The 20059-nt window shown below is 52.8% G+C and overlaps 1 protein-coding gene across 1 annotated transcript in view; it reads left to right on the top strand.

Annotated features, from left to right (window-relative positions):
* The window catches only part of LOC130388151 (chromodomain-helicase-DNA-binding protein 7-like), a 49983-nt gene extending 35084 nt beyond the window's left edge, over positions 1–14899 (top strand). The window contains 19 exon segments of the mRNA XM_056597514.1: positions 86–175; positions 804–907; positions 3121–3250; positions 3632–3657; positions 3660–3737; positions 3892–4264; positions 5270–5313; positions 5316–5374; positions 5376–5478; positions 6171–7070; positions 7522–7673; positions 8081–8338; positions 8838–9008; positions 9360–9620; positions 10080–10292; positions 10627–10767; positions 10919–11023; positions 11222–11402; positions 12206–14899. Of these exon segments, the coding sequence (XP_056453489.1) occupies positions 86–175; positions 804–907; positions 3121–3250; positions 3632–3657; positions 3660–3737; positions 3892–4264; positions 5270–5313; positions 5316–5374; positions 5376–5478; positions 6171–7070; positions 7522–7673; positions 8081–8338; positions 8838–9008; positions 9360–9620; positions 10080–10292; positions 10627–10767; positions 10919–11023; positions 11222–11402; positions 12206–13236 (4420 nt within the window). The 3' untranslated portion in view covers positions 13237–14899.
* Positions 14900–20059: the final 5160 nt, after the last annotated feature.

Genomic DNA, 20059 nt, shown 5'->3' with positions numbered 1-20059 from the left:
TAGCTGTGACTAGCTCCTCTCCTCCTCCCTGTAGTACAGTGTAACCCCTAGCTGGGACTAACTCCTCTCCTCCTCCTCTCCGCAGGGTGCTGCTGAGGGTCAGGATGTTGTACTACCTCAGACAGGAAGTCATCGGAGACCAGGCTGACCGCATCCTGGAAGGAGCAGAGATCAGGTGATAACCTCTCTCTCTCTCCTCCTCAGTCTCTCTCCTCTCTCTCCCCCACCTGTCTATCTCTCCTCCCCTCCCCGTCTGTCTTTTATCGTTCTCCCTTGAAGCTAAATGGAATATATTAGTGTTGCTAGCTGTTGTCTCTGGTTATTGTAGTTCTTCTCAATGAGCTGAGCTTGTTTGTAGTTCTGTTATGATGAATGTTTTAGTTGTAAAAGGATTCACTCAGTCACCCCCACATCTCTACCATCCCCCTCTTTCTGTAGAACATCTGTCCTCCTCTCGCCCCTCCCCCTCTGCTTTCCATCACCCTTTCACCCAGATGTGTGTGCATTTATAATGTCATCCCCCCCTATCCTCTAATCTCAAGTGTGTGTGTGTGTGTGTGTGTGTGTGTCAACTGCCAGAAGTGTGTGTACTGGTGCCAGCTAGCAAACATATGCCAGTGGGATTTTGTGTACTGTTGTGCGTGTGTGGGGGCTGGCTCTGTGTGTGTGTGGGGGGGGGGGGCTAGCTCACTGTGTGTGTGTGGACTGACTGAGATAAGGTCTGAGATGTGAATGATGCTCCACTATAAATTAGACTAAACGCTAGGCTCCATCGTGTCCTGACTGTGACTGTGTGTGTGTAGTGAGCTGGACGTGTGGATCCCCCAGCCCCTCCATGCGGAGGTCCCTGCTGATTGGTGGAACTCTGAGGCGGACAAGTCCCTGCTGATAGGAGTCTTCAAACACGGTAACCCTCTCTCACTCTGCCTCTCTCACTCTGCCTCTCTCACTCTGCCTCTCTCACTCTGCCTCTCTCACTCTGCCTCTCTCACTCTGCCTCTCTCTCTCTGCCTCTCTCACTCTGCCTCTCTCACTCTGCCTCTCTCACTCTGCCTCTCTCTCTCTGCCTCTCTCACTCTGCCTCTCTCTCTCTGCCTCTCTCACTCTGCCTCTCACTCTGCCTCTCTCTCTCTGCCTCTCTCTCTGCCTCTCTCTCTCTGCCTCTCTCTCTCTGCCTCTCTCTCTCTGCCTCTCACTAACTGCCTCTCACTCACTCTGCCTCACTCACTCTGACTCACTCTGACTCTCTCACTCTGCCTCTCTCTCACTCTGCCTCTCTCTCACTCTGCCTCTCTCTCACTCTGCCTCTCACTCTGCCTCTCACTCACTCTGCCTCTCACTCACTCTGCCTCTCACTCACTCTGCCTCTCACTCACTCTGCCTCTCACTCACTCTGCCTCTCACTCACTCTGCCTCTCACTCACTCTGCCTCTCACTCACTCTGCCTCTCACTCACTCTGCCTCTCACTCACTCTGCCTCTCACTCACTCTGCCTCACTCACTCTGCCTCACTCACTCTGCCTCACTCTCACTCTGCCTCACTCTCACTCTGCCTCACTCTCACTCTGCCTCTCTCTCACTCTGCCTCTCTCTCACTCTGCCTCTCTCTCACTCTGCCTCTCTCTCACTCTGCCTCTCTCTCACTCTGACTCTCTCTCACTCTGACTCTCACTCACTCTGCCTCTCACTCACTCTGACTCTCACTCTGTAATCTGTTCACTCACTGACTCTGTGCCACCCGTTGTTGGGGGTTGCTATGGTGATGGTGAGGGCAGCAGTGCTATCTGGAGAGTGATTGATCCTATCTGACAGCACACACACACGCATGTACACACACGCGCACTGGTATCTATGGGGCTCATCCATAGATAAAGAGGATCAAAGTTCATCTACACACACGCAGCGGAATAGTGATGGTCCATAAAGACCTGATTATTAGTGTTGGGCTCCAGGGTGTGTGTGTGTGTGTGTGTGTGTGTGTGTGTGTGTGTGTGTGTGTGTGTGTGTGTGTGTGTGTGTGTGTGTGTGTGTGTGTGTGTGTGTGTGTGTGTGTGTGTGTGTGTGTGTGTGTGTGTGTGTGTGTGTGTGTGTGTGTGTGTGTGTGTTAGGGTGAAACGCCACAATCCTCCTAATTGAAATGTTATGTTGAGGAAGAGGGGGGCTGAGTATGGGGGGAGGGGTCCCTCACGCTCCTCCTACTCTCTCCTGCCTCCCCTCTCTCTCTCCCTGCCTACCCTCCCCCCTCTCTCTGCCTCCCCTCCCCCCTCTATCTCTCGCCCCCTGAGTCTGTTGGATCTGCACACTCTAATCTGTTCTGCCTGAATCACCAACGGACACACACCTAAAAACACATCTACACACACACACACACGTAGGAACACACCTAGCTAGACACGCACACGTAGAAACACTCATCTAGACGCACACAAAGTAGCACAGGTTTGTGTGTGTGTGTGTGTGTGTGTGTGTCAGCCTGACACAAATGAGCACCTGCTGGCTCACTTGGACGTGCACTCGCTCGGATGAACACTCACACACACACACACACACACACACACACTCTCTGGCTCCTGGGGTCATCCCTTCTGCCGCTGTTTTTGTCTACCTCATTTATTATGGAGTGTGGGGGTGTGTGTGACTAGGGTTGTGTTTGTGTGTCTGGTGTGCGTTTGTCTGTCTAGTGTGTGTGAGTGATTGTTGGGGTGTGTGTGTGTGTGTGTGTGTGTTTGTGTCGGGGCAGGCTGATGGCCGATAGCTCATGTTGTTGTTGTGGTTCTAAGAGGAACTGGTCCAGCAGGTGGTCGGCATGGAGACCATCAGGGTGTTGAGGTTTAGACCTGGGACCACCAGACCCCCTCCTGGCTGACCTCTCTCTCTCTCCAGGCTGTGTGCTGTAACTCTGTCTCTCTCTCTCTCTCTCTCTCTGTCTCTCTCTCTCTCTCTCTCTCTCTCTCTCTCTCTCTCTCTGTCTCTGTCTCTGTCTCTGTCTCTGTCTCTGTCTCTGTCTCTGTCTCTGTGTCGGCTGTGTGCTGTAACTCTGTGTGTGTCTCCCTCTCTCTGTCTCGGCTGTGTGTCTCTCTGTCTCGGCTGTGGGCTTTATCTCTGTCTCTCCCTCTCCAGGCTATGAGAAGTACACGTCGATGCGAGCTGACCCTGGTCTGTGTTTCCTGGAGCGCGTTGGAATGCCCGACGCTAAGGCCATGGCCGCCGAGCAGAGAGGAGCGGACATGATGACGGACGGCGTAGAGGGGTACGCACACACCTCCTCCTCAAACAACTTCTCACACACCTCTTCCTCAAACGACTCCTCACACACCTCCTCCTCAAACGACTCCTCACACACCTCCTAATCAAACACCTTCTCACCTCCATCGCACACCCCCCCCCCTCAAACTCCTTCTCATCACACTCCTCCCCATATTGAGGTAGTATCTGCTTAACTAAGTGAATAATCAGAAAGTAATGCTGTAATGAAGCTATAATGAAGCTATAGTGTGTGTAATGTGATCTTAATAACATGAACATAGATCTAGACGTATAGATGTAGATATATAATGTGATCTTGATAACATGACCATAGATCTAGACGTATAGATGTAGAAATATTTCTAACATGGTGATCCCCCTGCAGGGAGGAGGAAGACCCCGAGTACAAGCCCTCAGGATGACCTTCAAAGACGAGATGGACGAGTTCACCAACTCCCCCCTGGAGGAGCCCCAGGAGGCGGACCCCGAGGGTAACGCATGAACACATGAGCTCACTAACACGTGAACACATGAGCTGACCCTCCCACATGAACTCGATAACACATGAACACATGAGCTGACCCTCTCACCTGAACACATGCACTCCTGTAGCCCCTCCTCCTCACGCTCTGTCTCCCTCTGCAGCCAAGTCAGGAGAGAACGGCCGAGTGGGCGGGGCCTCGGGCCAGGCAGGACGTCTCTATTGGCCGGCGGCCTCTGCGCTGACGGCCCGCCTGCGGCGCCTGGTGACGGCGTACCAGCGCTCCAACCGCCGAGAGCTGCAGCGGCAGGAGGCCCTCAGCCGGCCGGACGGCCGCCGCCGCCGCCGCCGCGACTTCAACCCCGACCTCGCCATGCTGCCACCCGCCGAGGGGGGCGCGGCCTACCTGCAGGAGGGCGGGGTCTTCATGGCGGAAGGGGGTGCGGCCTACCTGGCCAAGAGCGGGCCCTTCGTACCCGAGGCCGCCACCCACACGGCGCTCATGGGAGAGCTGTTCTTCAAGGAGAGACGGCAGAGGTGGGCTATGTCTCTCTATCTCGGTCTCTCTATCCAATGAGGTGGATGTTATCTAACCGTACGTTCACATCAAACGCGAACGGGCGGCACGATTCCTTACGAAATCAACGTACAGACGCGAATCAGGCGAATATTTCGCTAGACAAAACCCGCGTCAAGATTTGATTTGCAGCGCGACATTTTTAACCCGGCACGGGCGGGCGCGCTCACGTGAATTAGCAGCGCGGCATTTTCCCTCGAGTTGAAATATTTCAACTTTGCCGCGACATTCGCGTGATTACAGCCAATCAGCGTTCAACAGCGTGGCCACTGAATGACATGCGAAATGTAACGTCCAATCAGAGTTCAACCGGCCAACTGTTCCCTGCAGTGCAGTCCGGGGTGAACCGCAGCATGGAGGAGAAAGTCATTGTTGCCGTTTGCGACTCCCTGAGCTCTATATATCTCCATACATCTGTGAACTCCTGCACACCAACACACCCACCCTCACTCTGCCATGGGGTCCAGGGCATTCAGCCGATCTGCCCCCCACCTCTGGAACACCCTCCCACCTGACATCCGTAACTCTGACACCCTCTCCACTTTTAAGTCCCGTCTAAAAACACATCTTTTAAACTGACATATTCAATCTAATTCATTGTCTCCCACCCATTTCCCCCCACTTGTTTAAATTGTTTCAATGTATCTTGTTCTTGTGCTTTTTATGATTGTTGATTTTGTTTTTTTAAACACTGCCCGGTAAGGTGACCTTGAGTGCTATGAAAGGCGCCCTCAAATAAAATTAATTATTATTATTATTATATATAATGGTATATAATATAATTTTATAATATAAAATTATGATTTGTCTTGCGACAAATGTGTGTTTTGGTGTGAACGCCGGGTAAGGTGGTGTTATGAGGCAGATGTTATTGCGGGGCTCTAAGGTGATGTTGGGTGTCTCCGCCTTTCGTCTTTTAAGATGCATCATGGTCAGACGGTAACATGTAGCCCTGCTCCACCCAGGTGGACGCGTCGGGAGGAGGCAGACTTCTACCGGGTGGTGTCAACCTCGGGGTGGTGTTCCACCCCCCGCGGCAGGGCTTTGACTGGGCCCAGTTCAGGGCTTTCCGCCCGGCTGGACAAGAAGACGGACGAGAGCCTGGAGAAATACTACTATTCCTTTATCGCCATGTGCAAGAGGGTGTGCCGCATGAGCCTCAAGACACACTCAGGTACAGACGCACTACTACACACACACACACTACACACTACACTAGTGGGTCTGCCGCATGAGCCTCAAGACAGACAGGTGCACACACACTACCACACACTACACATACACTACTACACACTACACTAAGTACTTAAGCTGACTTGGTAGTAGGATGTATTTAGGGCTGATCTAGTACAATGAGTAATCAGTGCTGACGTAGTAGTAACGGTGTCATTGCAGTGCTGAATTTGAGTGTGTCTGCAGTGCTGACGTAGTAGGAAGTGTCTGCAGTGCTGACGTAGTAGGAAGTGTCTGCAGTGCTGACGTAGTAGGAAGTGTCTGCAGTGCTCGCGTAGTAGGAAGTGTGCAGTGCTCGCGTAGTAGGAAGTGTGCAGTGCTCACGTAGTAGGAAGTGTGCAGTGCTGACGTAGTAGGAAGTGTCTGCAGTGCTCACGTAGTAGGAAGTGTGCAGTGCTCACGTAGTAGGAAGTGTCTGCAGTGCTCACGTAGTAGGAAGTGTGCAGTGCTCACGTAGTAGGAAGTGTGCAGTGCTCACGTAGTAGGAAGACTATGCAGTGCTGGCGTAGTAGGAAGTCTATGCAGTGCTGACGTAGTAGGAAGTGTCGATGCAGTAAGTGTGTTTTCAGTGCTGACGTAGTAACAGTGTGTATGGAGTGCTGACGTAGTAGTAACGGTACGCCCCATCCACAGAGCTCCCTGACCCCACCCTGATCATCGACCCCATCACTGAGGAGCGCGCCTCCCGGACCCTGTACCGCATCGAGCTGCTGCGCCGCATCCGGGAGCAGGTGCTGCCCCACCCGCAGCTGACGGAGCGCCTGCTGCTGTGCCAGCCCTCCCCTGACCTCCCCGACTGGTGGGAGTGCGGTCGCCACGACCACGACCTGTTGCTAGGCGCCTCGCGGCACGGCGTGAGCCGCACGGACTACCACATCCTCAACGACCCCGAGCTCGCCTTCCTGGAGGCCCACCGCCGCCACGCCCATAAGGGCGGGGCCGTGGCAAGACACGCCCCCACGCCTGACCCTGGAGCCACGCCCCTCCTCACGCCCGCCGAGGTGGCCAGCGCTGCTAGCGCCGCCGAGGCTACCCTGGCTAAGGAGGAGGAGGAGGAGGAGGAGGTGGAGGAGGGAGAGGGGGAGGCGACGGTGAAGGCGGAGGGAGAGACTCCAAAAGCCGATGAGGTCAAGGAGGAAGTGGAGGTTGAAGGAGAAGGTAAAGAGGAGAACCTGGCCTCCCCCAAGAAGGAGGTGAAGGAGGAGGAGACGGAGCTCCCGGCCTCAAGCCAAGAGGAGCAGAAGGAGAAGCCGTCAGAACCAATCGGATCAGACCAGGAGGAGACCGGGAAGCAGGGAGGAGAGGAGGAGGTGGAGGCAACGGCGATTGAACCCCCCTCATCCCCTCCCAAGGAGCAGCCCAAGACCATGAGTCCCCAGAAGGAGGTGCTGGAGGAGCCGGAGGAGGAGGGCCGGGGGACAGAGGGCAGCTCTCCTCCTTCTCCCAAGTCTCCCCCGACCGAGAGGAGTCAGGAGGAGGATGAGGAGAAGATGGACGAAGACGACAAATCTGAGAAGTCTTCCCAGGCGGAGGGTGAGTGGAGCCCTAGTTAGACTAGTTACTAGTTAGCACTTAGTAGGTTAGCATGGCGCAGGATAGGGCTTCTATGGCTGTATTAATTCGTTTGCTGAGGATTTAGCTCTGATGCTATCTAGCGCCTTAGCTATAGCTCCCTCATGTTGCCTAGCCCTAGCTGTTAATCCTACGTAGATCCCTCGCCCTAGTGCAGGCTCCCTGCAGTGATGACGTCATGCTCCGTGGGGAGGGGTCTATTCCTGGAGTTCCCCCTGTGGAGGGGGGCCGCTGTGGGGGGCGTTAATGAGTCCAGGTGTCGTCAGGGTGACGGATCTGAAATGAGGGCCCGTCTCCCTTGACAACACGTCCTTATCCTGGTCTGATCCTGTCCTCCGTCTGTCTCTCTCCTCCCTCCTCCCTCCTTCTTATCCTGATCTCTCTCCCGCCTTCCCTCTCTCTCCCCCTCCAGCGAGCGCTCCGTCGGAGCAGAAGAACTTTGACGAGGACAGCAACGTGTCTCTGCCGGCGTCGGGGCGGGACGAGACGGCGGAGCCCTCGGCGCTGCAGGACCTCCTGCCCGGGCTGCCGGAGCGCAGCTACTCCTTCTCCTTCTGGCCCAAGGTGAGGCCGCTGACCGGGGGGCAGACCACACACGGGGGGGTGCTCGCATACCAACGGGCAGTAGCTCTCCCACTCACTCGTGCTCGTTCACTCTCTCCCTCACTCAAACTCTCGCTCACTTTCTCTCACACTCCGGCCGTTCTGCGTTGGATTCGACAGCAGATGGATAGTTCTGTGGTCTTAGATCCAGTTTGGGGCCGTGTGTCTTTGTATGATCTGGGACTCTTGATAGACAGGAGGTGGTGGGGCCGCGGGACCCTAGATGAGGAGGGGGTTCACTGGCTGAGGCAGACACTTCTCCAACACTTTGGAATAACAACACCATTAACCATCTGCCTCTGTCTGTCACCTTCACCTCCCCCTCTCTCTGCCCTCCGGCCCCCTCCCTCTTCCCTCTCCCTCCTCAGGATCGGGTGATGATCAACCGGATGGATAATATTTGCGACGCCATCTTGAAGGGCAAGTGGCCGGTCAACAGGCGCCAGCTCTTTGACTTCCCCGGCAACCTGTTGCCGGGCTACAGTGCCGCGGCGACCTCCGCCACGGCCGTCGCACCGGCAACGGAGAGCCCGCTGCAGAGGCGGAGCCTAGCGGAGCTGTCAATGGCGGCCGCACACGCCGCCTACAGCGGCAGTGAAGACATCACCCTGTCCCCGCATGTGCACGTGAGTCACACACACACCTGCTAGTGCATGTGAGTCACACACACAAACCTGCCACGTGCACGTCAGTCACACACCACATGCACAGCACTAACCTTCAGCTATGCTAATGAGGCTATTTTTATAATCCCTGGTGGAGGTGGAGGGTTAGCGCTGACGCTACATGTGCTGTTAGCATTTAGCATTCTCACACCGTACTGAGGAAACCACAGGTGCTGGGGCTCGCTGTTTCAATCACTCTCACTACATGAAGTTAAAATATACTAACATTAAATAGGTGTCAGCTTAGGGTTGTGTAACCAACAGTAATCCGGGAAGAATTCACTGTCCGTTGAGTGTGTGTCGGTGTGTATCAGGTTGTAACACTGTCCTCCAGGAGTGTGTATCAGTGTGTGTGTCCTCCAGGAGTGTGTATCAGTGTGCGTGTCCTCCAGGAGTGTGTATCAGTGTGCGTGTCCTCCAGGAGTGTGTATCAGGCTGTAACGCTGTGTGTGTCCAGCAGGAGGACCCCCTCAGCTTGACGGTGCCGCGGCAGCGCCGGCGGAGGAGGAGGAAGGTGGAGATCGAGGCGGAGCGCGCAGCCAAGAGGCGCAACCTGATGGACATGGTGGCCCAGCTGAGAGAGAGCCACGCTGCTACAGACACCCAGAACCACGCCATGGACCTCACTAAGGTACACACACACAGAACCACGCCTTGGACCTCAGTAAGGTACACACACACCCAGAACCACGCCATGGACCTCACTAAGGTACACAGAACCAAGCCATGGACTTCATGCATTTATCTACAATTCTCTTGCTATTAGCTAGCTAGCTAGCTGTATTGTTTTGCTTACTAGCTCTAGCGTTTAAATTACAAGCGTTAAACCTGCTTGAACAAGCACTAAGCTTGCTAGCTCTGTGGTGCAGCTCTCTGGTCTGTTCCAGCTGTGGCTGTAGATGTACTGGGAGATCGACCTGGCGGCGTTCTTAGGTCAAAGGGAGGATGGACATTGACCTCTCATGACCTTCTGTTGTTCCAGGGCATGCACCATCACCACAAGGCTGCCGCCTCATTGGCCGGCTTCTCCAGCCCCTCCCTCAAGGCCCAGATGGAACTGTTGCAGCAGCAGATCCCGCCCTCCGGCCACAGGGCCAACGGCTCATTGGACGCCGACCTGCCCATAATGCGAAGGAGGCGTGGCCGCAGGAAAAATGTAGAGGGACTGGAAATGCTGTTCATGGGCAACAAGAAAGGAGGAGCAGCAGCGGGAGGAGCAGCAGCAGAAGGAGGAGCAGAAGGGGTGAGGCGGCGGGCTGAAATAAATGGATCTAAACAATATGATGTAGTAAAATGTACATCACGCGACATTACAATATACTCAAAGCCATAAATGTAAAAACTACAATGTTAAAAGAACAAATGGAGCAGTGAAAGACGGAGAACACAAACAATTACAATTACAATTAGGGCATTTGGCAGACGCTTTTATCCAAAGCGACTTACATCAGTTAATACACACATTGACACACCGACGGAAGAGTCAACCATGCAAGGCGACAGCCAGCTCGTCAGGAGCAGTTAGGGTTAAGTGTCTTGCTCAGGGACACATCAACACTCGGCTAGGAGGAGCTGGCGATCGAACTAGCAACCTTTCAGTTACAAAACAACTGCTCTACCTCCTGAGCTAAGAGACTCCCAACCACCCAACATGGCTGACTTCCTGCTCTGGGGCTGACTTCCTGTTGTGTGCTTGTTGCAGGACGAATCGGAGGGGACCAAGGCTTCGGCGGGTGAGGGGGTCCGCGAGGCATCCCGGGGCGGGCGAGGGGCAGGGGGTTCCGGGCGGAGTCCGGGCCGACGCCCCCCCGCCGCGCCGGAGGACGGAGAGACGGCCACCGCGTCCAATCAGGAGCTCAGAGACTGGCTGCAGCAACACCCCTCCTACACCATGGACATGACCAGCTTCACACCAGTAAGACCAGTAACATGACCAGCTTCACACCAGTAAGACCAGTAACATGACAAGCTTCACACCAGTAAGACCAGTAACATGACCAACTTCACACCACTCAGACCAGTAACATGACCAACTTCACACCAGTAAGACCATTAACATGAATGAAGACCATGACAAGCTTCACACCAGTAAGACCGGTAACATGAATGAAGACCATGACAAGCTTCACACCAGCAAGGCCAGTAACATGACCAACTTCACACCACTAAGACCAGTAACATGACCAACTTCAGACCAGTAAGACGTGTCAGCATGTGATGTCATAATGACACCCCTCCCCCCCCCCCAGAAGAGCGAGGACCTGATGATGTCCCAGCTGTCCAAGCCCAAGCAGAAGCGCCACCGCTGCAGGAACCCCAACAAGATCGACATCAACACGCTGACCGGGGAGGAGAGGGTCCCCGTGGTGAACCGCCGCAACGGACGCAAGGTAGCGCCCCGCAGCACGCACAACAGCCTGTCACATGGTCTATCACACAGTCTAGCACACGCACACAGTCTAACACATTCACAATCGGAAAATTAATAGTAGGACTGTATGAATAAAGTGGAGTTGAGATTGACATGTTGTTCTTCTCAAGATGGGCGGGGCCATGGCTCCACCAATGAAAGAGCTCTCCCGGTGGCTGCTGGAAAACCCAGAGTTTGCCATCGCTCCCGATTGGACAGACATCGTCAAGCAGTCGGTGAGTGACAGCTGATGCCGGCCAATCAGATGGAGCCTAGTTTTCACTGTATTCATTATCACTGCCTTGTGAGGACACTGTTGTTCAGCTCCATGTGAGGACACTGTTGTTCAGATCCATGTGAGGACACTGTTGTTCAGCTCCTTGTGAGGACTGTTTCTCAGCTCCTTCCTAACCACTGCTCCTTCCTCCCTGCAGGGTTTCCTCCCAGAAGCCATGTTCGACCGCCTGCTGACCGGCCCGGTCGTCCGCGAGGAGGGGGTCCGTCGTCGTGGGCGAAGACCAAAGTCTGAGATAGCGAAGGCTGCGGCGGCCGCCCAGGCAGCGGCTGCAGCCCAGGCCGCCCAGGCTACACTGGCCTCCGCTGCCTCCTCCAGCGGTACGTTAGCTCGCTAGCATTATTAACGCTCTGTGCTTCACCAATGGAACTAGGAATGGTTGTACAATGATCAGTAACGTAGTAGGCCTCTGTGTCACAAGAAAACACATTGTTCGATTTCCTATCTTTGTGGGGACTTCGGAGGTCAAAGGTGGGAGGTCTCTTAACAAGATGGGAGGTCTCTTAACAAGATGGGAGGTCTCTTAACAAGATGGGAGGTCTCTTAACAAGATGGGAGGTCTCTTAACAAGATGGGAGGTCTCTTAACAAGATGGGAGGTCTCTTAACAAGATGGGAGGTCTCTTAACAAGATGGGAGGACCCTTTACAAGGTGGGAGGACCCTTTACAAGGTGGGAGGACCCTTTACAAGGTGGGAGGACCCTTTACAAGGTGGGAGGACCCTTTACAAGGTGGGAGGACCCTTTACAAGGTGGGAGGACCCTTTACAAGGTGGGAGGACCCTTTACAAGGTGGGAGGACCCTTTACAAGGTGGGAGGACCCTTTACAAGGTGGGAGGACCCTTTACAAGGTGGGAGGACCCTTTACAAGGTGGGAGGACCCTTTACAAGGTGGGAGGACCCTTTACAAGATGGGAGCTCTCTTAACAAGATGGGAGCTCTCTTAACAAGATGGGAGCTCTCTTAACAAGGTGGGAGCTCTCTTAACAAGGTGGGAGCTCTCTTAACAAGGTGGGAGCTCTCTTAACAAGGTGGGAGCTCTCTTAACAAGATGGGAGCTCTCTTAACAAGGTGGGAGGTCCCTTAGCAAAGTGGGAGGCTGTAATCTGTGTTGTCTATGCAGGAGGTCTGAACCCGCTGCTGCTCAGCAGTCTCCTGGGGGGGATGGACCTGTCGTCGCTGCAGAGCCTCCAGTCTCTCCAGCTGGGGGGGATGGACCTGTCGTCCCTCCAGAGCCTGCAGTCCCTGCAGCTGGCTGCCGGCCTCATGGCTTTCCCGCCCTCCTCGGACCCCAAGCAGGCGGCCGCCAACGCGGCAGCGGCCTCCATGCTGCCCCTCATGCTGCCCGGCATGGGGGGGCTTGGGGGCATGGGGGGGCTGTCCAACATGTTCAGCCTGGGCGGTCTGGGCGGTCTGTTCGGAGGGAACTTAGCCGCCGCCTCGTCACAGTCGCCATTCGGCGCCATGGTAACGGGGACGGCCGGCAACGGAACCCTGGAGGAGGAAGAGGAGGTGGAGGAAGAGGAGGAAGGGAGCAGCAAGAGGAGGAGAGACGAGGAGGAGGGGAGAGAGGGAGGAGCTGCGGAGGAGGGAGAAGCAGAAGGGAAGAAGGCGAAGAGAAGGAAGAGGAAGGCGGAGCGCGAGGAGAAGGCCAGCGGCAGCGTGGCCGCGCCCCTGGCGGCGGACCCGCCCTCGGAGGCGGCGGTGCTGAACGGAGACGCGGCGGCGCTGCTGGCCGGCCTGTCGGCCAACTCTCTGGGCTTCAACCCCTTCCTGCTGTCCAGCATGGCCCCGGGGCTCTTTTACCCCTCGGTGTTCCTGCCCCCCGGCCTGGCCGCCCTCGGCCTGCAGGGCTTCCCCTCGGCCTCCGCCAGCACGCTGGCTCAGCTGCAGAGCGCAATGGCCACCGCCTCCGCCGTTGCCACGGCCACCAGCAGCCCCACCCCCAGGAAGGAGGGAGGAGCGGCAGGAGAGGAGCAGGGCGGCGCGGCGGCCCAGGAGGGCGGAGGAGCGGACAGTGACTTGGGCGGAGAGAGAGAAGAGGAGGAGGAGGAGGAGACGGGAGGAGAGGGGGATGACTCACCGATTGAGGAGGAGGAGAGGGAAGGGGAGGGCGAGCAGGAGGGCTCCTCAGAGAAGGACAAGAGTGACTGAAGGTAAAAAAGGAAAAGAGGACACGACAGGAAACACAAACTTGACCGACCTCGGGGTATAACGAAGGCCCGGTCTCTCCGTCTGTCTCTCTCCCCCCTCCCCCCTCAGATATCTAAGCGGGATGAGTTCTCATCTTTCTGTTGTGTGTCCTGGTTCTGCCAGCTATATCTACTGTGTGTGGGAGCGCGGTCTCTCTCGGTAGTCTAGTCAGGATCCTCTACTGGGAGGGGGCGGGGCCCCTCCTCCACCTAGTTTGACCTTCAACCTGTCGGCACTGTGCAGTGCTTCAGAAGTGATAAAGTATAAAGAGCAAGCGGTCTGCTGGCCGCCTCAGGAGTCGGTGTTTCCAGAACTGTCTCTGGACTCTTGATATTGACTGAAGTTACACTTTGATTTTCTTTTTTTCTTCCTTAACATTCTAAAAACGGCATTATGAGGTCGCCCGCCTGTCTGACGACGCTGCTGCAAAGGAATTGTGGGTAATGGAGTTTATCTGCTGCATCGTCTCAGAGCAGATTTTGTTTTGTAATTTTATTACTTTTTTTTGTAGTTCTCACATATCAGACCAGGTTGACTTTAAAGCGTTTCTACATGTCTGTCACACACTGCAATACCCACGCGCACACGCAGAGGACCAGCCCACATCCAGGTCCAACTCTGACCCAGGTCAAACTTACATCCAGGTCAAACTCGCATTCGGGTGGTCTAGCTCACATCCGGGCGGTCTAGCTCACATCCAGGTCTAGCTCGCGCTGGGTCCTGCGTGTGGTGTGTTGGAACGGCCCGGTGACTGAACCCCCTCTCAAGGGTCTTACTACTGTCTTCATCTCTCTCTGGGATCGTCTGCTCTGCCTGGCATGGGCGGGCGGGGGTTGGGGACCTCTGATTGGCTGGTGTCTCTCAGGCAGGAGCGGTCTCTCCCAGGGGAGGGAGCCGGGGGAACGTGGTCTCTCCCGGTCCGGGTTGGAACTCCGCCCACCCGACCTGTTGTCCGTTGTTGTCCTGCGCCGTAGCCATGGCAGCGGCTGATCTAGTCTCACACTGTGGAACGCCGTGGAACACTGAACACGCGGCGCTCACTAAAAAATAGGTTCTATATCATATATATCTATGAATTATGGGCTGGTGTATTGTCGTGGAAACACAGGTTGACATCGCTGCCTTTTAAACGCTGTGGGCGTCTTGAACGCATCCCCCCCCCTGCTGACACAGCAATAATCAAGGCAGCTTTTGAATGTTCAGACATAACATACACACACACAAACACGCACACACATAAACACACAAACACAAACAGTACATGACTAACCAGATGTGTGGTATGAAATAAAAATGAACCTAAACTGTAAATGATGAATAATACTGCAATCATGTCTCACTCTGTTCCTGTTGATGCACTGGTGTTGAGAGTTCAATATAATCAGGTACCTTTATTACTTAGCTACTTTCTTGAAATGGACTTTTAGTTACTTTTAGCCAGCAAGCTGAAGAGCATTACCTCAAAATTATCTAGCCTTGAAGTTTACAGACTTACCGTGTACATGTTCTTTATTTTGGTGTGTCTTTTTGTTTTATTTTGTTTTTTGAGACATCATTATGATGAATTGTAGCTATGATGCTTTTAATAAAAGTGAATCACAATATTCGCCTAGGAAACCACATCCTCTCCGTCTCCATTATTTTGTGGGTGGGTGGGTGACTGGGTGTTGGTGAGTGTAGTCAAGCATCAGCAATGGCCTGCCTCCGTCTGCAGCCGCTGACGAAACCCGAACTGACAGCCAGACGTGTGTGTGTAGTGGGTGAATGTCTGACCGTCGCGCTAACAAAGGAATGCAGCCAGACCTTTGGTCGGCTCTCTGGCGTAGACTTAGCCCGGTCCGAAAAGCTAACAGTCTTCAGACCAAAGCTTGAGCTCTGAACCCCAATGTGTAATCTTGTAAATATGAAGACTGGACTGACGCAGATAATAAATAATAACATGCTGCAAGATATACATTCAGTTCAAATGGATAGCTTTCATGCTAAGAAGGTAGGGCTAAAACTAAAGAATAAAGGCCTAAAATATGGTTATTTGGTTGTACTTTGGGTTAGGGTGTGGTTGGCTACAGCGAGGGTGGGTTGGCTACAGCAAGGGTTATTCAACCCTTGTTATTGTAGTTGATGAATTAATATCAACTACAATAGAGATCCATGTTTATCATGCTACCTCACCAACTCTGTCTCTCGAAACGTCCCCACAAATATGAGAGTGGGTGTATGTGTTTGAGAGACGTCTGGCCTAATCGTCTTGCTGGAGGAAGTGGGACGTGAAATCCACCAGCCCTCCTGGGTACACACACCAACCCAGCATGCACTCTGTCTCTCAGACATCGTCTTTCTCTCTCTCTAACCCAACCCTAACCTAACCATTAAACCATGACCTAACCATAAAGCCCTAACATTTTGGGTTTAATGGTTTGGTTAGTGCCAAACCTAACCATTAAACTTAGCCCAAACCATTGAGCCCTAACCTACCCATTAAGCCCTGACCTAACAATTAGACCTATCCATCAAACCCAGCCCTAACCATTAAACCCTAACCTTACCATTAAACCCTAACCCAACCATTAAACCCAGCCCTAACCATTAAACCCTAACCCAACCATTAAACCCAGCCCTTACCATTCTTTTCCTTTTTTCTTTGAATGTTAAGCCCACCAACATGTTATGTTGGTGCGCTTCAAGCAGCCAGTGATTGATCGGCAGGTGTTATTCAACGCTGGGCCTAGCTTCTTGTCATGGGAGGATCTCTCCCAAACAAGACACGCATACTCTGCAGAGGTGTAGAACAGGGCCAAACCAGTAGATCTTATGCCGCGTTTCCACTGCAGGGTGCGGAACGGATCGGTTCGCAAAGGTGCGGTACGGGTTGCGTTTCCACCCCCAAAAGTGGGCGTGACCCGGACTTAGCTGTACCCGTTTTGGCCTCGTTTTCAGTACTCCTCCGTTGGGGTACTGAAAACGAGACAAGACGCCTGAAAGGGTCCCGGGAAATTCTAGCTACACATCCCCTCCGTTGATTGGTCGACAGAATCATCACTTCCGGGCGACGTGGGGATAAAAACAAACAAACAGTAGCCTCGAGGTATTATTCTTTACAATTAACATGTCGCGTAAAACGCTTGCTTGGGCGAACAAGGAGGTGGAGACGTTCGTCTGCATTCTTGGGGAGGAAGACGTTGTTTACGATGTTTACGTAGCTGCCGCGGCGATCAACATCCGGCCTACCTAAAAGGGTACTGTCGGCGGTGGAAACGCGACCTCGGAACTGAGCTGGGCTATACCGCTCCCTCCCTACCGCACCATTGCGAACCGATCCGTTCCGCACCCTGCATTGGAAACGCGGCAAAAGACGGCTCCTGTCACCAGTCCTTTATGGTACCTGTATTCTATGTGCTGTGTGAGGCTTCTTGTCAGCATGCAGTTGTTCATCAGCTCAAGGACCCCATTCCGTGTCAGAGGTCCAAACTGCTTGATCTCCTCTGTGAAAATGTTGTCCAGGCCGATGGTTTTGCAAGTCTTGAGGGCTTTGATGCCTACAGTATATTGAGCTCTTCAAGGGCTCAGTCTGTCCGGTGTTTTGGGAGTGCTGAAGTCGGTCTACCTTTGGTCTTGGCTGTTTGGTGATGGATTTCCCATTGAGCAGCAACTGATACACAACTTGGTTGGCCGTGGTGGTATACTGTTGCTGTGTTGGAGTTGATGGGTCATTGCTGATTTTTCGGATGAGGCTCTATGCCTTTTTTCATTTTTTTGCCATATTAGTTGTCTCCAGTAGAGTTTGCCATTTCCACTCGCGGCATTCTGACAGGGAGGTCATGAGTCTCTCACCTACTTCGATGATGCTTTCAGCAAAGGGGTCAGATTCGTAGAGCTGTTGCTATTGCTCATATAGTTCGCTACTTGCAGCGTCAAGGCCAGGGATGGATTGAGTGTGACAGCCTCTTGGGATGTTCTTCTGGGCTGCCTGATGAACTAGCTTGGTGAAGATACGATTTTTGGGGTCCGCTTGATGGTGGGGGTCTTTAAGATATTCTTGGAAGCCAGGCCAGTTCGCTTTCTCAAAGTTTAATCTTCTCCGGAAAGGAACTGTGGCTGGGGTAACTGCAGCATTGACTGTAAGGCCGATTGGGCCGTGTCAGTCCCAGCTTCTTGCTCAATCCAGAGATGTTATGCCTGACAAACGTGATATCAGGGTTGTAGCCGGCTTTCCATCGCCCCCTATCAAAGGACTTTGGTAGTTTGGCATCATGGATCAGGTAGAGCTGGTTGGTTTCGGCTACTGCTTCCAATTCATCTTCATCGTCAGTTTCCGGCGTATCCCCATTGTGAACTGTGGCTGTTGAAGTCTCCAATCCCACTATCCTTTGATGGTATTTCTGCCATCAGGAAAGTTGTAGAGGTGGCTTGTAGACGGAGCTGATGGTAATTGCTCTGAGCTCAGGGGTTTGCTGTTTTCATCGCTCTTTGATGTTTATGCGATGATTGTCCTGTTTTTTGCAAGCTTGACGCTTCCATGTTTTCCATGTGTTCTTTCAATGAGGGTGGTCATGCCTTCCACTCGAGGGCGGGGATGTTTGGGTCCGCGGTGAGTTTTTTGAAGGCAGAGAGTATCACACTGATGCTCTCTGCAGAGTTAGGAAGCAAGTTCTTCTCAGCTGCAGACAGTCCTTCAACATTTAGAGATATGATGGTCAAAGATGGCCTTGGTGGCAGGCGTTGGCCTCTCTTCCTCTTTCGGGCTGATGGGCTAGTGCCATTATTTGGGCTATTCGACATCATTTGTCTTTCGGCTTGGCGTCAAAGTGTTTGGTAGAATTCGCAAGTAGTATTGTTGATATTACTTGGCAGGGATCGCGACGTGAACTCTTCTACCTTGATCCCCCTAACCATTAAACCCTGACCTAACCATTAAACCCTGACCTAACCATCAAACCCTAACCTAACCATTAAACCCTCACCTAACCATTAAACCTTAACCTAACCATTAAACCCTAACCTAACCATCAAACCCTGACCTAACCTAACCATCAAACCCTAGCCTAACCATCAAACCCTAGCCTAACCATCAAACCCTAACCTAACCATCAAACCCTGACCTAACCTAACCAATAAACCCTAACCTAAACAGTTCTTCTTTAGTCAGGTTTTTGCATGTGACACACACTGCATGCATGCATGCATGCATGCGTGCGCGCGTGTGTGTGTCTTTGGCTGGACGTGTCACTTCCTGCTCCCTGTGGTTGTCATGGCAATAAAGAGCCATCTGCTGTCGGCATGACGACCTGCGGCCTGCTGGCTGTCAGCCAACTGTGATTGATCGCCCCGAGAGAGAGAAGAGAGAGGGGGAGATAGGGGGGGAGAGCGAGAGGGGGGGGGGAGAGAGAGAGAGAGAGAGAGAGAGAGGAAACAGGAGAGGAGAGTAAATAATAGATGAGGCATAGAAGTGATGACAGAAGAACGAGTGGAGAAGTGGACATCCAGATGTAACATCTCTCTCTCTCTCCCTCTCTCTCTAGAGGGAGAGAGATAGTTATCTCTCCACTCATAAATCCATCTCTCAGCCAATCGATACAGGGTGTCAGGATGAGGTAATTGATGACCTCACAGTCAATAAGCGATATGATAGGCCGACACACAGCACAGGCCGCTGCTGCAAACACAGGGTCACATTTCACCGGCCGTCTTTATGTGTGTGAGTATATGTGTGTTTGTGTATCTGTTAGTGTGTGTGTGTGTGTGTGTGTGTGTGTGTGTGTGTGTGTGTGTGTGTGTGTGTGTGTGTGTGTGTGTGTGTGTGTGTGTGTGTGTGTGTGTGTTTCAGTCAGATCCAGAAAGGTTTTGAATCGTGCATTCGACGGGAAAACTAAGCTTGGCTTACGGCGACCTCTGGTGGTTATTTTGTTGGTTTTTGTGAAATAATGATGACATCATAGTTTGTTATTTTATACGTGTAAATAAAAGTTATATTTGTTTACAATTCTGATGCACAGAACAGTTTCAAGATGTTATGGTTTATGGATAATTAAATGACCAACGTGTATTTCTAGTATAAAGTATAAATACAATTCCAGATTGCCTTTAAAATAACAGCATTAAGCCTACTTACATTTTAAGTGGACTTAATCAAGTATACATACAATTGAAGGGAAGAAATTAGTTGAATAGTTTCCTCCGGTTGAGTTGTGCCCTCGGTTCCCTCGGTCAAGCCGGGTCGAACATTGACTAATCCTTTCTTCAGTTATAACTATCGTTATTCTTAGGCTTTATTCTTCCTTTCTTTATTGTTCTTTACCCATTTTGGGACCTAACTACTTCGAAAAATGCTCACCGAGACTCCATGCCGCGGAATCCTCTGTTGATTTTCCCGCTTCGTATATTTTCAGTCGGCCTCTGGGAGCTACGTTGACGCTAGAGCTTGATGACGTCGACCGCTCTAGCCCAAGGTAGCTATCATAAAACCGCAGTTACGTATGTAACTCCGGTTCTATGAATCCTGGATGACCGCCAGAGGCGGTGCATTAAGCACTGGATTTATCCGTCTCGCGCATGCGCAGTTCGAGTACCTATACCAACAAGGTCACATGTGACCCTCGAGACACCGGATTGGCTATATAGCCCGGTGTCGACAGAGGATCTGTTCCCAGAATCTTCTCGCGAACCACGAGACTTCTGAGTGACCTGTAACTCTGGCGGTCATCCAGGATTCATAGAACCGGAGTTACATACGTAACTCTGCGTTCTATTTCATCCTTACTGACCGCCAGAGGCGGTGCATTAAGCA

This window comes from Gadus chalcogrammus, chromosome 8 (assembly GCF_026213295.1).
Source record: "Gadus chalcogrammus isolate NIFS_2021 chromosome 8, NIFS_Gcha_1.0, whole genome shotgun sequence".
In the NCBI taxonomy this organism is placed as follows: Eukaryota; Metazoa; Chordata; class Actinopteri; order Gadiformes; family Gadidae; genus Gadus; species Gadus chalcogrammus.
Note: the sequence above shows the minus strand (reverse complement) of the source record. Positions and strands in the feature narration are given on the sequence as shown.